Source organism: Macrosteles quadrilineatus, unplaced genomic scaffold, assembly GCF_028750875.1.
Source record: "Macrosteles quadrilineatus isolate MER2022 unplaced genomic scaffold, UCM_ALF_1.0 Scaffold_8__2_contigs__length_117827958, whole genome shotgun sequence".
In the NCBI taxonomy this organism is placed as follows: Eukaryota; Metazoa; Arthropoda; class Insecta; order Hemiptera; family Cicadellidae; genus Macrosteles; species Macrosteles quadrilineatus.
Window position 1 is genome coordinate 61,462,620 of NW_026542601.1, and position 20,676 is coordinate 61,483,295.

General features: G+C 36.8%; 2 protein-coding genes across 6 annotated transcripts in view; both read left to right on the forward strand.

The window, feature by feature from the left end:
* Window positions 1–1,994, forward strand: part of LOC129001493 (TATA-binding protein-associated factor 172-like) — a 111,957-nt gene extending 109,963 nt beyond the window's left edge. Inside the window, exons 37-39 of the mRNA XM_054428804.1 lie at window positions 587–723; window positions 993–1,074; window positions 1,802–1,994. Coding sequence (XP_054284779.1) covers window positions 587–723; window positions 993–1,074; window positions 1,802–1,978 — 396 coding nt within the window. The 3' untranslated portion in view covers window positions 1,979–1,994. The remainder of the gene's footprint in view (window positions 1–586; window positions 724–992; window positions 1,075–1,801) is intronic.
* A 10,373-nt stretch (window positions 1,995–12,367) lies between these two features.
* Window positions 12,368–20,676, forward strand: part of LOC128999201 (rho GTPase-activating protein 44-like) — a 44,999-nt gene continuing 36,690 nt past the window's right edge. For all 5 annotated transcript variants that reach the window (XM_054425585.1, XM_054425588.1, XM_054425586.1 and 2 more), the window contains exons 1-2: window positions 12,368–12,521; window positions 18,283–18,375. In XM_054425585.1, the coding sequence (XP_054281560.1) occupies window positions 18,323–18,375 (53 nt within the window). In that variant the 5' untranslated portion in view covers window positions 12,368–12,521; window positions 18,283–18,322. The remainder of the gene's footprint in view (window positions 12,522–18,282; window positions 18,376–20,676) is intronic.

Here is a 20,676-nt window from a genome sequence, read left to right on the forward strand (position 1 = left end):
CGCTAAATTTATAGACAACGGCCCGGCGGGGCAGCGGGCGTGGCGCGGAGCAGCGGCAATGGACCCCTTTTGTACCTGATATTTTTAGAAAACCACGCACGATAAAAATTTTTGGTGAATCGGATAGTTAAATTTGGTTATTTATCCACAACTTTCCCGCTGATGAAATTACTCTGACCAAAAAATAAAAAAATTCCTCGCAATACAACTTTTTCATGTCTGAATGTGAAAAATTAAACTACATCAGTAATACAAATATTTATAAATTAATTACTATCATAACTAATAATTTTATATTAACACCATCGTTATCCTCAGTATCAGATCTACAAGTGTGCAAAATTTCAGCAATTTTTGTCAACTACTAATGTTGTTTATGATCGTGTATTTGTCGTGGGGTTTTTAATGCGAACTGTGCTCGCGGGTCTTGGATTCAGGCTGTATGACGGACCAAGATGGCAGATTTGGCCACACTTTCAGTGCATTTGGTTAAACGCCGTGTCCTCTCTATTATTATTATTATTATTATGTGCTCGCTGATACACACAAACCAACACTTGAAATGTTAACGAGCCAGTTTTTGTAGGTGATATTTGTGGAACATGACTGGAGCCCTATGAGGGACTTGCAGGCGATGGACCGAGCTCATCGTATAGGACAGAAGCGAGTGGTCAATGTTTACAGACTCATCACGAGAGGCACGCTTGAGGAGAAGATCATGGGGTGAGTTGGTTGTAACTTGTAACTTGTGAGGTATGGTTATACAATTAATTATGACTCTTAAAGGTAGGCTATGCCGTCATATGGGAGGTGAACTAATTGTGTCAGAGTAGATTACACTTTTGAAATTTAAAAGTAATGAGTGATTGTCTCTCAAGGTATATGTGTATACAACTTGAACACAATGAAAGATTTTTCTTTGGGGACCTTACAAAACATTTTTGAGAAATTTGTATTCAAATTGTTGTAACAATTTTCTTAAATGCCTACAGGCTGCAGAAGTTCAAACTGGTGACTGCCAACACAGTGATCAGTGGCGAGAACTCGAGTCTGGAAACCATGGCTACAGACAAGGTAATAGTGGTTTTGTATGTTAGATTGAAACTCGTAGTCTGTTGTGATAAGGTGATGTATTATCATCCAAATTTAAGGCAAGCACAAATGAAAGATTTTCTAGTTAAGATCTAAGATGATTATTTGATTTCTTTAATCTCTCAACCTTATGACAAAATGCCACTTCTGTTACCTAAAATAAGATTTTGGCAAGGCTTACCTGAATGGGAAAGAGCTCAAACTGATACATGAAACACAAAAATGTATAGCTTACTTACTCAGAATATAAGTATATTTTACTGTAACTGACAGAAAATTTAACTAAGGAAGGTACAAGTTGAAGAGAGAGTTACTAGTTAAAGAATTACTTCTTAATTAGCATTTCACGAGTTGGCATTATTATAGGATTGTCAAACAAAATATGTCCTCCAGTACTATCTGATATGTTTACACTACACTTATCTATAAACTTTTACTATAAGGTAAATATATAAAATATGTTAAAATGGCAACTGATTTCAACCCGCACTGGTTTTAAACAAAGACTTATCACCTCTCATGAGTCTCTGATTGTGCTTGATGATGACTGGTATCCGAAATTCAATCATTTTATGTAGCTGAAATTTAATCTAGTTAATAAAAGTAGACGGACAGTTATTGTGACAATAGTGACGTCAGCCTGCCTCAGATTTGGCTTTGGCTTTGATTGGTGTGAATGTTTCTATCACTTGGTTATGACCTGTTCCAGCTGTTGGATCTGTTCTCCTTGGAAGGCAAGAACACCTCGGGTCGCTCAGGCTGGCCAAACTCCTCGTCTAACCTGACTATGAAGAGTGTATTGGCAAACCTGCCCGACTTGTGGGAGGAGACCAGCTACGAGGAGGAGTACGACTTGAGCAACTTTGTAAAAACCCTTCGTCAATAAAACCTGTGTTTGTGTACTTTTGTTTTTATCCTGTCGATCATTTAGCCCAAAAACTTTTAATGTTTTACCTAACACACATTCCTATAGAAATTTGAGAAATGTAAGTGATGTGGTCGGAGAAGGTGAGGCCACCATAAAAAACAAAAAAGTGTAATACTTACGTGGCCCTAACAGAACTACAAGAGTGTAATCAATGTGAATCACAGTGTACGTAAAAAGCTTTTGAAGCTACCATCGTGTTATTTCGCATTTTAATGATGGATCGTCAGCGTGATCGTCATCATTATAAGGTCCCGTAATAAATCTGTGGCACTGTACTTATTTCACGAAGCAAGCAACGACAGTCGAACCCAAAACCTTCACTTCATTCTGACTTCCTAAGTTCAGTGAACCAAATAAATATTATGTTGTTGTTGTATATGTTACCTATTAATAAATATAATTTTTCCCTTAGAACAGAAACAATGTTATTTTTCCTTATTTATCTATATTTATTTTTTCAAACATCAAAATTGTTGGAAGTGGAATGAATGCGAGTCACAGTTAAAAGGATGTTGCTCAGTACCATATTGCCCTACTGTGAGAGTGGAATGAACGGTAATAACGGATCACTGCGAATCACAGTTATAAATCACAGTTCAGACAAGTGAGCAATCACTATTTGAACTGTGATTGTAAAATCACAGGTATTCCCATCAAATAAAATCAATCTTTATTCCAAGACAACAATATGTACAAAAGTAATACAATGCTGTATAGGCTGCGTCACAGATAATATTGTAGGGGTTATATTATCTGTGGCTGCGTCAATATGTAAACAGTGAATTAATAACACATTTCAAAGGTCAAAGCAATTGTCAAAATATTCTTCTAAGTCATAAAAACAGTATTTCAATAACAAATTCTTATCAGCTATTTTAAATTTATCTAATGGTAACTCTTGAATATAATATGGTAGATGATTGAATAACTTAATCGAGGAATATTTAAAGCTTTTTTTTAGTAACACTATAAGTACAGTAATAATTATTTCTCAGTTTAGCACAGTTTCTGGTCTTATAACTATGGACATCACAGTGGGAAGACAAAGTGTTTAAGTTCTTTTTACAATACATAAGACAGTGAAATATATATATACAAATAAGAGGCATGACAGATAAACAACTAAAAATGGGCTTACAATGAGTTTTCGGGGGAACACCAGCAATTAATCTAAGAGCTCTCTTCTGCAACACAAATATAGTATATTTCATTACTAGGACCGAAAGTGGCATTTTCCGTCGCGCGCTCAAGTTTTTAATTTCACATTAATTTCAACATTAATTGACATTAATTTCACATGCGAGGCGAAGCCGAGTATGAGTGAAGAAATTTTCTTCACTCCGTAACGAAAGTAACTATTTTCGATAACAGCTGACATCAATGAAAGTAGCCGTTTCCCAAGCTCTAATTTAGGGCGTGGGAAAATCGATCAGCTGATTTTCCCTCGCTCTCAATTAGTTCTCTATTTATTCACTACGCGCGCTAGTGTTTTGTTATGGTTTAATTTAATGATTTGAATCAGCTGTATGTATAGTTCAAAGTTTTTTTATTCTTTTATTTTGATATTTAAACCAAATGTATTGTGAAATATACGTAGGTTTCCTTTTAGAAAATTTTATTTTGAGGTTCATTCAAATTAATTGAGAAATAAATAGGTAGTTGTAATGTTACTGAGGTCTGCTGTGTATTTTTGCGTCGTGATGAAAAGTATCGTTCATAACTCGTAACGAATGATTATCCGGCACTTGCTCCATTATTCCCATTGCTCCATTATTATTGTATGTGAAAATAGCTCTCACATACTCGGCTTCGCCTCGCACGTGAAATTAATGTTCCCTGTGTTCGGTTTCGCCTCACACAAAAACTTGAGCGCGCGACGGAAAATGCCACTTTCGGTCCTAGTAATGAAATATACTATTACATAACCACAATTAGCCCAAAGAATGGTACCATAGGTAAGATGACAGTGTATGAAGCTATAGTAAACAGTAAGAAGAACTTCCATTGAAACAACATTTTTTAGTTTTCTTAATATAAACATACCTTTAGACATTTTAACAGCTACAAATTCTATGTGATTCCCACTTCCAAGGTGCTCTGAATTAAAGATACCTAAAAATTTAACAGGTTGTTGATGAGAATCTGTGTTAGCAAAAGAAATTTTCAGATCTTGCTTTTATTTAAATTTAAAGATAGTTTATTAACATTACACCAGTCTACCATTGTATTAACAGAGCCAACAGTGATTCCATTCCCCTGGGATGACCTCGGATGTCCCACGGATATAGTGAGCTTATGCGTAGGACATACCCGGGCGGGGACATTACGCATTCCTGCGGATATCCTGGGATATCCCAGGTTGACCATATAGGACTACTATGGGATATCTTGCATATCCTGTTGCAATATCCGTGGGATGTCCTGAGGAGAAAGTGTGCTGTCTGGGGCCTTGCGGAACGCCATGATGAGTCTCCACCGAATCCGACAGAACACCGTCAAAGAACACTGCCTGACTTCTACCCTACCACATATAGATATGATACCATCAATGCAACTGCGCTAACACTAAAACCTAAAAATCTTAGTTTTCTAAACAACAATTGATGTGACACAGTGTCAAAAGCCCTTGAGAGATCAAAGAACTTGGAGCAAACACTCTTTTTCAACTCCATCGCATCCAAAGTATCTTGAATATAAATTAACACTGCATCTGTGGTTGATGACCGGCCTTTTCGGAAGCCAAACTGAACACCAGACAAAAGACTGTTCGATTTTAAAATACCCCCGCCGCAGCAAACCTGCAGACTAAGCGAATTTCCATTTGATTTACACTGAAATGTCTACTTAAAAATATAACATTTATTCCCGATTTAAATAGAATTAGTTTAACAAGTACTTAGGTTTGCTGCATCAGGGAGGTAAAACTGTTTTTTTTTATGTTAATAATAGTTAGTAAGAAATAAAAACATTTTTCAAATTTGATCAAAATATGTTCATAAACAAGCAAACTACAACAGTTTACTTATTCTCCATAAGAATAACATGGGAATTTTAAATTTACAATTTTTTCAAATTTTCTCCGTAACCATTAGGCGCATAATAACGCTTCAATATACTTAATTATTTGTTTTTTTAAGCTCTACAAAATGGTTTGGAAAGAAATTGCTAAATTTTATGTTTTTTTGGGTCAAAAATGCGAAAAACCTATTTTTACCCCATAAAACCCCCCGTAAACCCCCGTTCCCATGGTCCGATCATGCTGGATCGCGAACTCGTTCGAATAAACGTAGGTTCAAATTCAAATTCAAATTCATATTGTTTATTTGGCCATTAAACATTACATAATAGGCTATGTCAATACATAATTCAGTAAAATAAAAATAAACCATCATCAGAGATTGGTTAACAAAATCAAACCATGCTTAGTTTAAGTCAAATAGCATACAAAATAAAAAGTTAAATAAATCAGATTAAAACCATGCACATTAAAAACATCACACAGCCACTGCTGACACACTGCTGGATATCATAGCTGTTAGTGACCCATCCTTTATTGCCCACCACGGTCAATTTTCTGCCCCTGGACTTTCTAAACATGACCTGATTTTCTGTGTATATAAATTAAAAAAGCCCAAATTCTGCCCAAATTTGATTAAATACAGAGACTATCGTAATCTTAACCTCAATGATCTGCTCTTAGATGCTTCTACTCAACCGTGGGATGTGGTTACTAATGATCCTGATGTCAATTCAATGGTCGAGCATTTTACTTTCCTCATTTCTAATCTTCTCAATAAACACTGTCCAATAGTATCTAAAAGAGTTTCTAAGCCACCTGCTCCCTGGATAAATGATTTTATTCGACAACTTCAAAAAAATAGAGATGCTGCATTTCGTAAAGCCAAGCGCACCAAACTCCCTGATGACTGGGCCTGTTACAAAAGACTCAGGAATCAAACCCAACAACAGATTAGAAACTCTAAAGCCAGGTATTATTATACATCTTTCTCCCAGAAACAATCATCCAAAACTTTGTGGACCAAAGTTAAGAACCTAGGTATCGGCAAGTCTAAAAATTCACATCAAATATCCATCAGTCTCGACACTATTAACAACTTTTTTGTGAATATTCCTATAAGTTCTGCAGGTGCCTTTAACCATGTTGCCGATATCACATCTAGACCACTTGACATGCCAGAAAATCTGTTTTTCTTTTCCCCAGTTAGTGAATTTGATGTTCGCAGGGCAATCCTAGGGATGACAAGTAACGCAGTCGGCGCTGATGATATTCCTATTAGGTTTATTAAAGACACTCTACCAGTTACTCTCCCGGTACTAACATTCATATTTAACAGATCACTAGCAACCTCTACCTTCCCCTCCATCTGGAAATCAGTCATTGTTCGCCCACTTCAGAAAATTTCATCTCCCAATACCCCTTCTGATTATAGACCAATCAGCATTCTTCCTGCCCTTTCTAAATGCCTTGAAAGAATAGTGCATAATAAATTCTCAGTTTTTTTGGAAGAGAACAACGTCTTATCGGATTTTCAATCTGGGTTTCGCGCGAAATATAGCACTACCACTGCTTTGTTGAAAATTACTGATGACATCCGCCGTGCAATGGATAACAGACAGGCCACCATTTTAACCCTCTTTGACTTTTCAAAGGCGTTCGACTGCGTATACCATCCTCTTTTACTCCTGAAACTGCGCTTGGCTGGTTTCTCTGACAACTGTGTTGACTGGATTGAGTCCTATTTATCTGACCGTCAGCAGTGTGTCAAAGCTGGTGACAAATGTTCTACTTGGGAGCAGATTACTAGAGGTGTTCCTCAAGGATCTGTTCTTGGCCCACTACTGTTCTCAATTTACATCAATGACATCACAGAACACATCACTAACTCACACTACCATCTGTATGCTGACGACTTACAGATTTACTCTCACTTTAATGTAGACGAGATGGATACTGCTGTGCGACTCATGAACATTGACATTGAATCAATAACTCATTGGGCCACAAACAACGGACTTAAACTCATCATTGACAAAACTCAAGCAATGATTGTTGGCTACCCCAGATTAATGACTAAAATAAACTTACTCACTGCACCACGACTTAGCTTTGACGGAAAAGACCTTATCTACTGCGATAAAGTGAGAAACTTAGGACTCATAATGAACAAACATTTGAATTGGTCTGACCAAGCAAATTCCACTTGTAACAGGGTCTTTGGGACTATTCACACCATCAAACGTTTTGCAGACTACCTTCCACTAAACTTGAAAATCATGTTAGTAAAAACTCTCATCTTGACTCATTTCAACTACTGTGATGTGGTGATCAATGACATGACTAATGAGGTTTCTAGCAGACTTCAGCGAGCGCAGAATTCCTGTATCAGATTCATATTTGGCCTTAGACGATATGACCATGTCACTCCCTATTTCAACCTGCTTTCATTAATGAGGCTAAATGAACTTCGGGAATTTCACACCCTCCGTCTTCTACACTCCATTATCAACAGTAAAATTCCTAAGTATTTATCAGATAACTTCCATTTCATCTCTGACATCAGTACCCGTTCCACTCGTAGAGGCTCTCTTCTTTTATCTACACCAATTCACCGGTCAACAGTTTTTAATAAATCTTTCTTAGTATCTGCAATTCGAATGTGGAATTTTCTTCCTGATCATATAAAATCCATAGAGAACCGTGCAAGGTTTGGGGCGGAGATAAAATCTATGATTTTGAGTAGCAGGCATGAATGAGTCTCTGGCGCTGGTGTGGCGGGTTGTTGGCGGCTTGTGTGAATGGACTTTTGGGTTTAAATTAAATTAAATTAAATTTAATTTAATTTAATTTAATTTAATTTCAACTTTTTTATAATATGGTACCTTAGATTATTTAATTTTACTTATAAAGTGGATAGTTTATTTATGTTTTTAGAGGTTAAGTGGTAGAGAGGACTTGCCAGTCCTAACTTCGCCTCTTAAATAAAGACATTTTTCATTTCATTTCATTTCATTTCACATTTGGAGAAAATAAAATCAAAAAGCAGTAAAAAAAAATGAACTCTCGTTCGTGGTTTACACGTTTGTACCGAATTTCATCAAAATCGGATCATTTTTGCTCGAGTTATCGTGCTAACGGACACACACATATATAAATATAAATATATATATATATATATATATATGAATTTGAACGGATGGTGTTTTTGGTCTCTAGGGACCTCGAAACGAAAAAAAAATTGGTCCCGCGTCCAGGTCTTACCAGTCATGAGTACTACGGTAATAGCTTATTCCCTATATGGGAAATTCGCTAAAATGGATGTTTTGCCACGAAAGTAATCTCTCAAGGACCTTTGACACTGTGGGAACCATTGGTCTGTAATTCCCAGGAATGCTCTGTTCCCCTCCCTCCCTTCCCTCCCTTCCTCCCTTCTTCTTCACCGCCACTCTCCTTAAGACAGGGGGTATGTCATCTTCTTTGGGCAAGGCCCCAGGAAGTTTATTGTTGGTCAAAGTTTGACCTGGGTTCTTGGTTTGGTGTATGTGTGAGCCTATCTGTTTCTGTTGATGGTGTAAAATTCTTGTTTGGTGTAGCATGGATTTTGTGTGAGATGATTTGTTAGGGTTTGCTTGAGTTTGGTTTTGTTAGGTTTTAGGGATTTGATGTTTTGGGGAAGGTGGTTATAGAATTTTGTGCCAATATACAAGGGTTGGTCCTGTGCCTTCTTTAGTCTTTTGTAAGGGAGGTCTATATCTTCTTTCTTCCTTGTATTGTGTTGATGAATTTCTGCTCTTGTCTTATTGTTCTCTTGTATGGAGTATAGAATGGTGTCACAGATGTACATGGATAGAACTGTTAATATTTTGTCTTCTCTGAAGTGCTGTCGGCAGGGTGTGTTGTATGGAAGATCATTTATTATTCTTAAAGCTTTTTTTTGTAGTATTAAGATTGGTTCAATGTATGTTTGGGGTGCACTTCCCCAGGCTATTAGGCCGAATTTGATGTGGGATGCCATGAGTGAGTGGTATGCTATTAGTGCTGGATTTTTCCCTGCTATGGTTTTTATTCGTTTAATTGCATAGAAGGCTGAGGATAGTTTGTTGATCAAGAATTCTAAGTGCTTATTGAAAGTTAGTGTGTTGTCTAGTTGGAGTCATAAAAATTTAGTATGGTTAACTGTTGCAATATTGTTTCCTTCCTGCGGTTCTTGGGGTTGAGTGGTTTTAGCTGTGAAATTGATTTGAAATGTTTTTGAGTGGTTAACTTTTAAGCTGATGGTATTAAGTTCTTCTTCTATTGTTTTCATGGTTGATTTTATTCTTTCTTCAACTTCATTGCGGTTTTGTCCTGGTATTATCAGGGTGGTGTCGTCTGCAAACATAATGCATTCGGAGTATGCTGGCAATTTTGTTGGTATTGTATTGATATATATCAAGAAAAGTAGAGGGCCAAGGACTGACCCTTGTGGCACCCCATTCTTCATGTGTTTTTGTTTTGATCTAAATTTTCTGTCGTTATTTTGTTGATTTGATTTGATTTCAACGATTTGGTTTCTTTCCGATAGGTAGCTTTTCATCCATTTTTGTGCTTTATTTGTTATTCCTATTTCTTGAAGTTTGTTTAGAAGGGTGTCCCAGTTTAGGCAATCAAACGCCTTCCGTAGATCTAGAAATACAGCTGAGACTTGTTGTTTTTTTTCCCAATTTTCAGTGATTATGTTTAGTAGGTCTGCTATGGCTGAATTTATTGATCTGTTGTTTCTAAATCCATGTTGGTGTATGTGGAGTTTGTTGTGTAAAGTTAAGCAATCCATAATTTGTCCATGTATTGCCTTCTCAAGGTACTTTGATATGGTTGGCAGTATCGCAATTGGTCGGTAGTTTTCGATGTTCTGTTTATTGGATTTTTTGAATTTAGGGTAGACTAGAGATGTTTTCAGTTTTGTTGGTACGTATCTGTTAGTATTGATGTGTTAATGATGTTTAGAAGGGGTTTCAGGAGTTGGTCCTTACAGTGCAGTAGAAGTTTGCCTGGTATTCCATCCGCTCCTGCTGTGTTGTTGTGTTTTGTGGTTTTTATTATTTGTAAAAGGGTTTTTTCAGAAATTGTTTCAAATTTAGTTAGTTTGATGCTGTTGTCTTGAGTTGGTAGATGATGTTGTATGGGTATCTGAGTTCTTTCATCTTGCTGGCCTATTGATAAAAAATAGGTGTTGAAAGCTTCAGCTGTGATTTGGGGTTTATTTTCCTGTTTCCCGTTGATGTTCAATGTTATATTGGTGTCTTCAGGGACCTTTTTTCCTCTTTCTTCATTTATAATCTTCCATATTTCCTTTGTAGGATTGGTTGCTTCTGTTATTTGTTTCTGTATTTTGTTTTTTTTTGCGTCGCGTACTTGTTGATCATATCTTTTCTTCAGTATCGTGTAGTCATTTTTATCTTTGAGGCCTCCAGTGGCTAGAAAGTTGTTTTTAGCCTTTAGTGTGTTTTCTTTTAGTTCCTGTAGTTCTTTTGTCATGAGGAAGGGCTGTGTATTTTTTTGGACGGTAGTTTTAGTTTGTAGTGGGCTTATAACGTCCAGATGGTACTGTAGTATTCCGATAAATTTGTTTAGTTTTTCTTCAATGTTTGTTTCAGTGTATATTTCATGCCAGCTTTCTTTTTTTAATTGAAGTTTTATTAGGTCCATATTTTCAGTTGATAGATTTCTAGAGGTTGTTTTTTTCGGGCGTTGGGTTTTAATTTTCGTTTTAATGATGCATTCTATTCCGTGGTGGTCTGATATAATATTATCTATTACTTTTGTTTGAGGTTCTAGATAGTTTGTTATACAACAGTCAATACTCGTTTCTATGTTTAATGCTTTTCTTGTTGGGGGTAGATCTTCCAGTTTTAAGTTGTGTTGGTGTAGTATGCTTTTGAGATTTCTTAGCGCCTCAGAGTTCTCAAGTGTGTTGTTTAGGTCTCCTAGTAGTATGATTTGTTTATTTTTTGTTGAGATGGAGTGTAAAAAGTTGTCTAGATGGTTTAGAAATTCTTGTGGTTTCCCTGATGTTGGTTGATACGCGCAGATGGTTATGATTTTTTTAGAGGCAATTTTGAGTTCAATTGCCGCTAATTCGCATACTAGTTCTTCTGTGTAGTCTGCTGTATTGATGGTAAGTATTTTCGAATCTAGATTTTCTCGAGTGTAGATTGAGGCTCCTCCCCATTTGTGGGATTCTCTTGAAAAGTGTGCTTGTAGTTTGTATCCTAGGCCATGTAGATCTGTTCCAAAGTTTCCTTGTTGTGGCCATGTTCAGTTATCATAAGTATGTGTGGATTTATTTCTTCAAGATGTAATTTCAATTGGTCAATTTTATTCTGAAGGCCGCGTTGTATGTTGAGGTGAAAAATTTTGAGTTTTTGTTCAGTGAATCCGCCTAGACAGTACCATAAACAAACCAAGGTTTTAACTAAGGTTTTCCCCTTCTTAAACATTGCCGGAACAACCTTTGAAACTTTATAAACTTATCTGGAAAAATATTACTGGAAATGCATTAATTAAAGATATGAGCCAAAACTTGACAGATATAAGCATCACTACTGATTTTAAGTATCTGAGAAGAAACACCAAAGATGTCTAGGCTGGTACTGTTACTTAAATTAGCATCAAAAACTTTTTCAATTTTTATGAACCTCCAAACCAGTTGTTTTGCTTAGATGAAATAGATCTAGACATTTTTCTTTCAATAGCCTAAGCTCGTGAGTGTACCATTGACCAGCAGAACTATTAGTATGTAGTGAACTTTTAACCATTTTAAATGGAAAACAGCAATTTTCCATATAATTATAACTAACCCCCCTAATTAATACATTAAAAATACATTAATAAAAAGACAAATTTTAACATCACTAAAGTTCACCTACAAATAGGTCTCTTCGTCGAGACCTTTTTAACGATACGGAAACGGCATGTGAATGAGGTTGTGCTAATAGCATATTATAGTACGGGCACCGGAATCACTATAGAATCATCTGTAACTTTTTTGTATAGCAAAAGATGGGTATAACAATAGCAGGTTTTGCTATAAAGTAAAAGCCCCCTTAACTTACAAACATAACAAAATAGCCATCAGCGGCACGAAATCCCCTCGAGAAGTTCAACCTCCAGATAGTCAACTGCTTCTTATAATATACAGTACTCAAATATAACAGCTTTAATGTTTACTGGCTTGACACACTATGCTCACCGAGTTTAATCAGCTGTTTTGTTTGAGTCAGCATTTTGTTTTCTCTGTTGCTGACTGCGACGGACGACTCAGTCATCAGTCATCATCATAAACAATATAGGTGGCTGTGGGTTGGTAACCGTGACAAAATTAAGTAAATTTTTGTCCAAAGTTTTGATGATTTGTTTATTATTTTATTAAAAATGCAGTAGGCACGATTATTTTTGTGTGGAAGTTCAAGTAATCAGTATTTGTGTGTTTAGGTTTCCACGGTAAGTAGATATGGCGTGAAATTATGTCAGTTTTTTAGTTACTTCATGGTCATGATGTAATGGCCTGTTAACCCTAGAGGGAATGTTATAATTTTATTCAAATTAACTTGATCTGTCTATTTTGTGTGCGAAATACAATTTATAACGCAATAATTTTAGATCCATCAACCGACTGATTCAACCATTTTGGCTAGGCCTAAGTTAACAGTGCATGATTGTGAATACCGTACTCACAGACTTAGGCCTAGGCTTAGCCTTAAAAATCATAAGTTACTGTATTTCTTCTTGAAAACAATGATCAAAGGCATAACCCAACCTATAGTTAGGCTTTTGTTGACACAGTGACACTAACAATAAGTTACTGTGTGAATATTTTTGCTGTGTTACAAGTTTAGACCTACCAGTCCTGTCAACTAATATCTTAGGCTTAGGGTAATGAAATATAAAATTGTTTCAGGCCTAGGTTCTTGAGCAGTTACTGGCGATGTATTGTAGTTCGTAAGAACACCTAGCTTATTAACAACCTGATGTATCAAAGTTGTAGTAACTTAACTTAGTAGGCCTACATGCAGATAGTAGGCCCAGGCCTACGTTATTTTTATCTAAATAATGTTAAGAAGTTTTTTTTTTTTTTTATAAATAACAACACTAAGTTGGACCAAATTTATAGAAGTTGTTAGGTTAAAGATATCATGTTAGGTCCCCTTACTAATCCACTCTAGGAGCTAGCCGAGGGACTAAGTTATAGCCCTGACCAGCAATGAGTTAATAATGCAAATTTAAATGAGGTGGCAGAAAATTACGGTACAAACTTTTAATGGTCCAGGCCAATACATGTTAGCCTAACATAGAAAAGTTAAAAACACACTCGCTTAGGCCTAGTAGATTTCTCATCCTCGTGGATCAGCTGAAGACAATTTTATTGTTAGTTCCATCCGGTGCACTGTGAGGTGTTTATGTCGGGTAGGGGCACCTATCCTAAACTTACCTCCGATTTGCTCGGACAGCTCGAGTAGTCCAGGGTTCTCGCTAACAGTCTCCGTCGCTTGCTAACCGCTTCTCGATCTTCATAGATGGTACCTTCGTCGTTCTACACGCACGAGTATACTATGTTTGTATGTCAGCACAACGATGCACTGACTAGGAATATATCGGCACTAAATACGATGCTTCTATGTGAACTAAAATACGTGACCAGCTTCTAGGCCTAACAAAAGGTAGCGCTTCTCAAATAAAAACTAAAAATAATATTCTCGTATTGAAATAAAATGTCGTCACACGCAATAACGAAATGAAATACTTTTGGATAAAATAAAATAAACAATGTCACAGGCTACTGTGGCACTGCACTCGCAGTGCAGGCCTGAGAAATACAATACGATAATCTCTTACAACTAAGGCGATCGTAACGAAAATTAACTTTTACTCGCCAAAGTAAAACGGGGAAATAATACTAATAGGCTAATGTAAGGATACAATGCAGTACTTACGCCTGTCAATACTTATTTCGCTTAATATTATCGCCTTTATTTTCGCGCTCGTTGCGTATCGCATCCACAACTTATTCTCGCCGCAGGTCCGCTATATATCTCAGGAGAGGGTGTTTGGCGAACAAGCGCTCGCCATCGACTGTCTCAAGAAATGTCCACTGTCCACCGGTCTCAGCGCCTATCCCCCACTACCGATACGTTAGCGCTCCGAGGTCGCGGCGGCCAAGTCACGAACTAGGAGACTTGACTTGCAGTGGACATGTTTGTCATTGTTGTCGAGCGCGCTCGAGCCTTCGCGGCCTTAAAATAATTATAACTAACCCCCCTAATAAAATTTGACCATTACAGCACTGTAGAGGACATGTTTACAATTTTGTTCTTGTCCTTTTTCAATAATTTATTTACCTATTTTGCCTGAAGGTCTTGTAGGTTGATCTAATACTTGATGCGCATTTCGACGCTCAGTGCGGCATCTTCATAGAGTATCTTCTTACACTACTGTAACTACGTACATATTTACACTACCGGTAACTTATATCTTCCATTCACTATCCGGTCATATTCACGGTCGGGGTTGCCCGGCGACGGCAAAATGAGCGGCGGGGTAGCCTACACTTTGTTTCGCACTGTTGACGTGATAAACTTATACTGGGTCTGGGTGGTTAGACAGTGACAGGGTTATGATCGATCATGGGATGTTAGGCATTGTTTGTAAGGGATGGTCGCTTTCTCTTTTGCGCTGTTGCCATTTTTGTGCGGTGTTGCCAGATCGTTGGGTTTTTATTGTACTGTACCGGCTCACTCCTTGCTTTGCTGTAAACGATCCACGCACGGGCGCTTAGTCTATGTGGACGGGCAAATGCAAGGTTAAAAGAGGCCGCCAACCTCTTCAAAAAAAAAAGGTTAACCAAAATTTTGGAATTATGGTAGTCCTTTTTCTTGTTTAGGAGGGTGTCAGGGTTAGTGTTAATTTGCTTATACATTTTGTAACTTTCTTTGACTATTGCAGTAGGTTTGGAGTTGGTTCTGTGGAGGGTCGGTAATGATTCAGGATACGTAATTTTGTGGCCCTGATTTTCTTTCAAGTGTTTAGCTACTATTGAGCTGGGGTTAGCATGATGTTGAGTGTTGTGTTCTTTGAATATTTTGCTGAAAGCTCTGTTTGTGTAGCCGATATATTGTTTATTGCAGGGGGGCGCACATGTAATTTTATAGACTTAGCATCAGGAGGGTCGTTCATTAGATAACCCAAATATTCAAGACACTCAGCAAAATAATAAAGTCAGCAAAATAAGATGATAGAACATCATACACATCCACCTACCTAGGGCCTAAGGAATGTATGTAAATGAAGGTCTCCAGTAGGCTTCGCTCGCAGCCAAATAAGCTGGTGAAAAATTAAAGTTGGCACCCATTTCTGCCCAACAGATAGTCTTAGGCCTATTGTAGTTGGTGATGACGATGTGTTGTAGTTGGTGATGACGATGTGAGTCTACGCTTACGCCAAGTATAAATCACATTCTGAGGCAAGGGGGCTACAAACTTTCTATTGAAGTCTGTAGTATAGGAATGGGTATATGTGGCTAACTAAAAAAAATGTGCACATGTTTCATGTTATCAAGAAGCTCTACAAAAAAAGGAGGCTGGTAGCAGGCCTCAAAGGCGGCTTCAGACATGCGCCATTCGCCAAGCATAAAGTATTTGACGTTTGGCAATCCAGTTGTCTTGCTATTCGCCAATTAACGAGTAGACGTCTACACACGTGTTGTTTTCCGAGCAACTGTTCATTTCGGGAATAGCAAATATTCGTTCACTTTGATGTGTGCAAAAATACCGACAATGAAAGGGACAACACGACCTTGAATGTTTGCTGCTTGCCAAATAGACAAACACCTATCCACACTTGCTACTCGGTGCGTGGTGAAAGGTGCATGTCTGGAGCCGGCTTTAGTTTCCATCGAGATAGAGGTAGGCCTAAGCCTATAAAGTTCAGGAAACCTTGTGGATTGAGATGTATAAGTCTAACAGGTACTAACCATTGCCCTTGCTAGTTCTAAAGATATCTCATATCAGTTTGACAATCTCTTGTTTAGCCACACAGCAATCCACCACATGCTAAATTCCCTAATTTGTTCACTGCCTCAAGCAAAACTGATTTAACAACTGCAGCTGGCCTACACCATGCTGAATATTAATTTACTGTAGCCTAAAAATTTAATGAAAATTTACTACATCAAGATTCACAGGACCATCTAGGTTATGTTTGACCTTGAAACCTTCTTACTGCTAGATAACAGTAAAATTTAAAAAAATGTAGGCCAAATAAATTTTTGTTTTTAATAGGAAATGATAGATGATTATCAATTTTTATCTCAAAGTACTAAGGTCTAGATTAAAAGCAAACTTAGGTACCTATAGCTTGAAAAAAACTATTAAAAATCAATACATTATTCATAATGAAATCCTTAACTGAAAAAATTAAATATACAAAACCACATTCACCTCTCCTAATGTGCACAAGATCTACATGCCCAAGTTGAAGTCTATAATATAGAAGCACCTTTATAAGAGGTCAGTGTATAGTCCGGAGGAACTAAACAATCCTCTCCTCTCCACTATTTTCCTCTCAATATCCCCCCCAAGTGTTTAAAAAAATGATGACATATATACTAAGTTTTAAATAACTAAAATGTTTTTGTGTAAATTAATTGACAGGATCAATTAACTGTGTTGCAATTAACGTTTAATGATGTGTGCAATTTAACTACCCATCATTACTGGTTTATTGGTTTGGTTTGTGGTGTTAACCAATATTAAAAAATGTGTACGGAATGTAGTAACTTAAGCCATGTAATCGTAGGACAGGCAGTAGAGGCTGAAAGGAAATTCCACTTATGTAGAGTTAGGGCAGGGTGACAATGACCCTGGATTAGATAATGATATCAGAGATAAGGTCCATTCTTCCACAGGCAACAAATAAATAGTTGTCTGGACTAGTTACAAAAGGACCCTAACCTTCAAAGATACAAAAATCAATCACATCAGTTGACTCATTTGTCTTTCTGGACAGAAAGCAATTTGTATAATCAACAACAGTAACAAAAGCTACAAAGATCATTACACTTCATTCTACCCTCATCCTTCACTTATATTTGGGTTAAAATTTGCACCTAGGTAGCATCCCCATCTCAATTGGTAATAGTAATAATAATCACATTCAATTTCGTGTAGTAGCTGTGTTTAGGAGTTTTGTACAAGCCTGCAGATCCCTTTCCATCTGTTCGTTATTTCATAGATGATTATGCAATAAAAATTGGACGAAAACTTGACATAAGTCGCACAAAAGTACATTTTTGAACGTTCTTAATATTATTTACAAAGTAGTGAGGCCATATTTTAATGGCTAAAGACAATCTCGCCAATCCAAGTGAATACATTATAATTACTTGTATCTTGATAGGTACTCTCGTTTTTTAGGAGAAGATAGCGTAAAATGCCATCTTGAGTGTTACAGACAGAGGGAAAGACAGACAGACAGACAGAAATTGAGATAAGACTCGTTTCTGCTTATTTAATGTATAAGACGTAAAAATAACCTAAAAATATATAATTCTGAGCAATGTACAGACAAAACTCTAATTTTATTTATATAGATTTACATTAATATTAACAGTTACTAAGCTTTTAGTAAGTATGTAAAGCCGTAACTCAAAACTGTTTTGTTCATTTTGTACAGTCTCATTTTGCGATGCAAATAATTTTATTTTGGTGTTCATGAAATGAAATAATTGTTTTTTGATTAGAATATTATCTGTTGTAAGTCTACAGAAGTAAATTTAGGATCATAGCTCTAGTTTCAAAGTATTTTGTTATGAAAATATGGTAGCAACTTCCCCTTTGAATTAACCTTTAAATGCCAAGGGTTGACCTTTCCTAATTAATATTAGCAGTGCTCTTTTGTAGCTTGAGTAAAGTACTTGGCTTTTCCATATTATTGTTGTATCAAACTTATTTGTGTACAAATTACTTAGTCCTACAGAGTACCCTATATTTGTCTTTTATGTGTATTATATAATAACACTTTGATTATAATTTTTTAGTTGGCTAATCTTCTACAAATTGTGTTTATAAAGATGAGTAAGATATTGTAAAAGCTTAACCAAATTCATTGTTTTTATGGATATTTATTTCAAATCTAGACCATTTTTCTTTTATTACCTTTTCACATCTGAGGGGTGATTCCACACTTTAAAGGGATATGAATGTTTCAGATGATGATACAAAGATCCAGTGTCTAGAGGAGGCAGCAAGATGAAGAAACAATTTTTCCGAGTCAAGCAGCTTGCTGATCAAACCTTCTCCAGGTGAGATATTTTAAGTAACCAACTTGACAAAAATACAAACTTAATACACCATAGCTTTAATCAAGATGGGGTCACAAATTTTAACTCATAAATAAAGTCAGTTTTCAAAATGTCCTATGGTAAATTGTACAGGTTGTAATTCTCCTGGTATGTGTGTACAGTTTTAAATGTTTATAATTTTTTCTAGTAGGTTGTAGGCATTCATTATTTAGGTTTAGTAATAAGAAGGTAGGGCCTATACTCACACCTGTGATGCCAGCCAGCATTATGAGTCACAATTGGCAGATTATTACAATTCTTTTGCAAAATATATAACTAGGCAAGCTGTTTTTTTACAATTTCAAATATAATGATTACAGATCTTGTGTCATTTGCATAACTATATGCTATGATAGCTCCCGTTGGCTCTACTCTTGGAAAATGTTCAATTTGTGGTGTAGTAACCAATTATTTTTACCTTTCTATTAAAACAGCTCAATTCCACACAGTTGACCTTTAAAAAAACTTCAATTGACATTCTTTTAAACTGTATGATTTTGCCTGTCCTGAATATTACTTTTCCTGTTCCAAACAATACTTACCTGTTCAAAACTAACTTGTTCCTTACCCAAACAAACAAAGTTCTCCTTTAGCTCAACAAGAGCACTAAATGTGGAGGTATGTATTCTAGTTTATTAGCCTACTAGCCGTACCCGCGGGCTTTGCCCCGTTTTACTTCATAAGTGAGCTCGTTCGCATGGCTCAATCACGTCCTGGTTGAAGTTCGTTCGCTACGCTCACTTGCCTTCAGGTTAGCTCGTTCGCTACGCTAACTCGCCTCCAGGTTGAAGTTCGTTCGCTACGCTCACTCATCTTTTGGTTGCAAATTAGCTGTTGTCATAAATTAAAAAAAAAAATAATAGTGCTGCACCCTGTTGGTAATCCTTGTAAGTTTTTAATGCTTTTGCATATCATAGAACCAACTTTTTAGTTGAAACAGCTGACTAAATTCTTTAATTCCCTTATAATATGAATACTCATAAGGTTAACATGGGGAACTATAGAGCCACTGGGGCGGAGCCCGAAAGGATTTTTGAGATAAGAATATGCCTATATGTTAATCGGGAATGTGAGCTATCATCATGCCAAATTTCAGCAAAATCCGTCCAGTGGTTAATGCGTTTACTTGTCACAAACATACATCCATACATCCAAACTTTCTCATTTATAATATTACTAGCTGTAACCCGCGTGCTTTGCCCCGTTTAACTTCTTAATTTTCAAGATTATCTCGTTCGCATGGCTCAATCACGTCCTGGTTGAAGTTTGTTCGCTACGCTCACTCACCTTTAGGTTGGAGCTCGTTCGCTACGCTCGCTCACCTTTGGGTTGGAGCTCGTTCGCTACGCTCACTCACCTTTAGGTTGGAGCTCGTTCGCTGCGCTCACTTGCCTTCAGGTTAGCTCGTTCGCTACGCTAACTCGCCTCCAGGTTGAAGTTCGTTCGCTACGCTCACTCACCTTTTGGTTGCAAATTAGCTGTTGTCATAAACGTAAAAGAAATAATAGTGCTGCACCCTGTTGGTAATCCTTGTAACTTTAATGCTATTGAACATCATAGAACAGAACCAACTTATTTAATTGAAACAGCTGTTAAGATTCAATAATTCCATTTCTCATAAGATTAACATGGGAAACTCCAGAGCCACTGGGGCGGAGCCCGAAAGGATTTTTGAAATAAGAATATGCCTATATGTTAATCGGGAATGTGAGCTATCATCATGCCAAATTTCAGCCCAATCCGACCAGTATTTTTCACGTTCACTTGTCACAAACATACATCCATACATACATCCATACGTCCAAACTTTCTCATTTATAATATTAGTAGGATTAGTAGGATGAGAAATATTATTGAAACAGCTGACATTTAAATATAGTAGTACTCCAATTATCCAAACTCCAACCATCCGAATCACTTTATAGAAAGAATTAAAAAAACACTTAAAACCACAATTATAAGAATCTTTTTTAATGAAAGCAGAGGCCAAGATCGCTACATTGTTTTTTGCGATTGCGGCAAAATCGGGCACATCTTCCGCGGTCTTGTAGAAATCATTGTCTCCCAAAGTCACAGAAAAATTGTCATCATTCTCAATGATTGTGGACTAATCCTGAATATCTTCCTCGTTCTTGTATCATCTTCTTCTCCCGCAGTCACAGAAAATCATAATCATCCTCAACAAATGCGGCAAAAAAATTTTCAGATAAAATTCTGCGAACGCATTAGTAAAAACTCGGCGCTTCTTGCCCTAATTCCTGT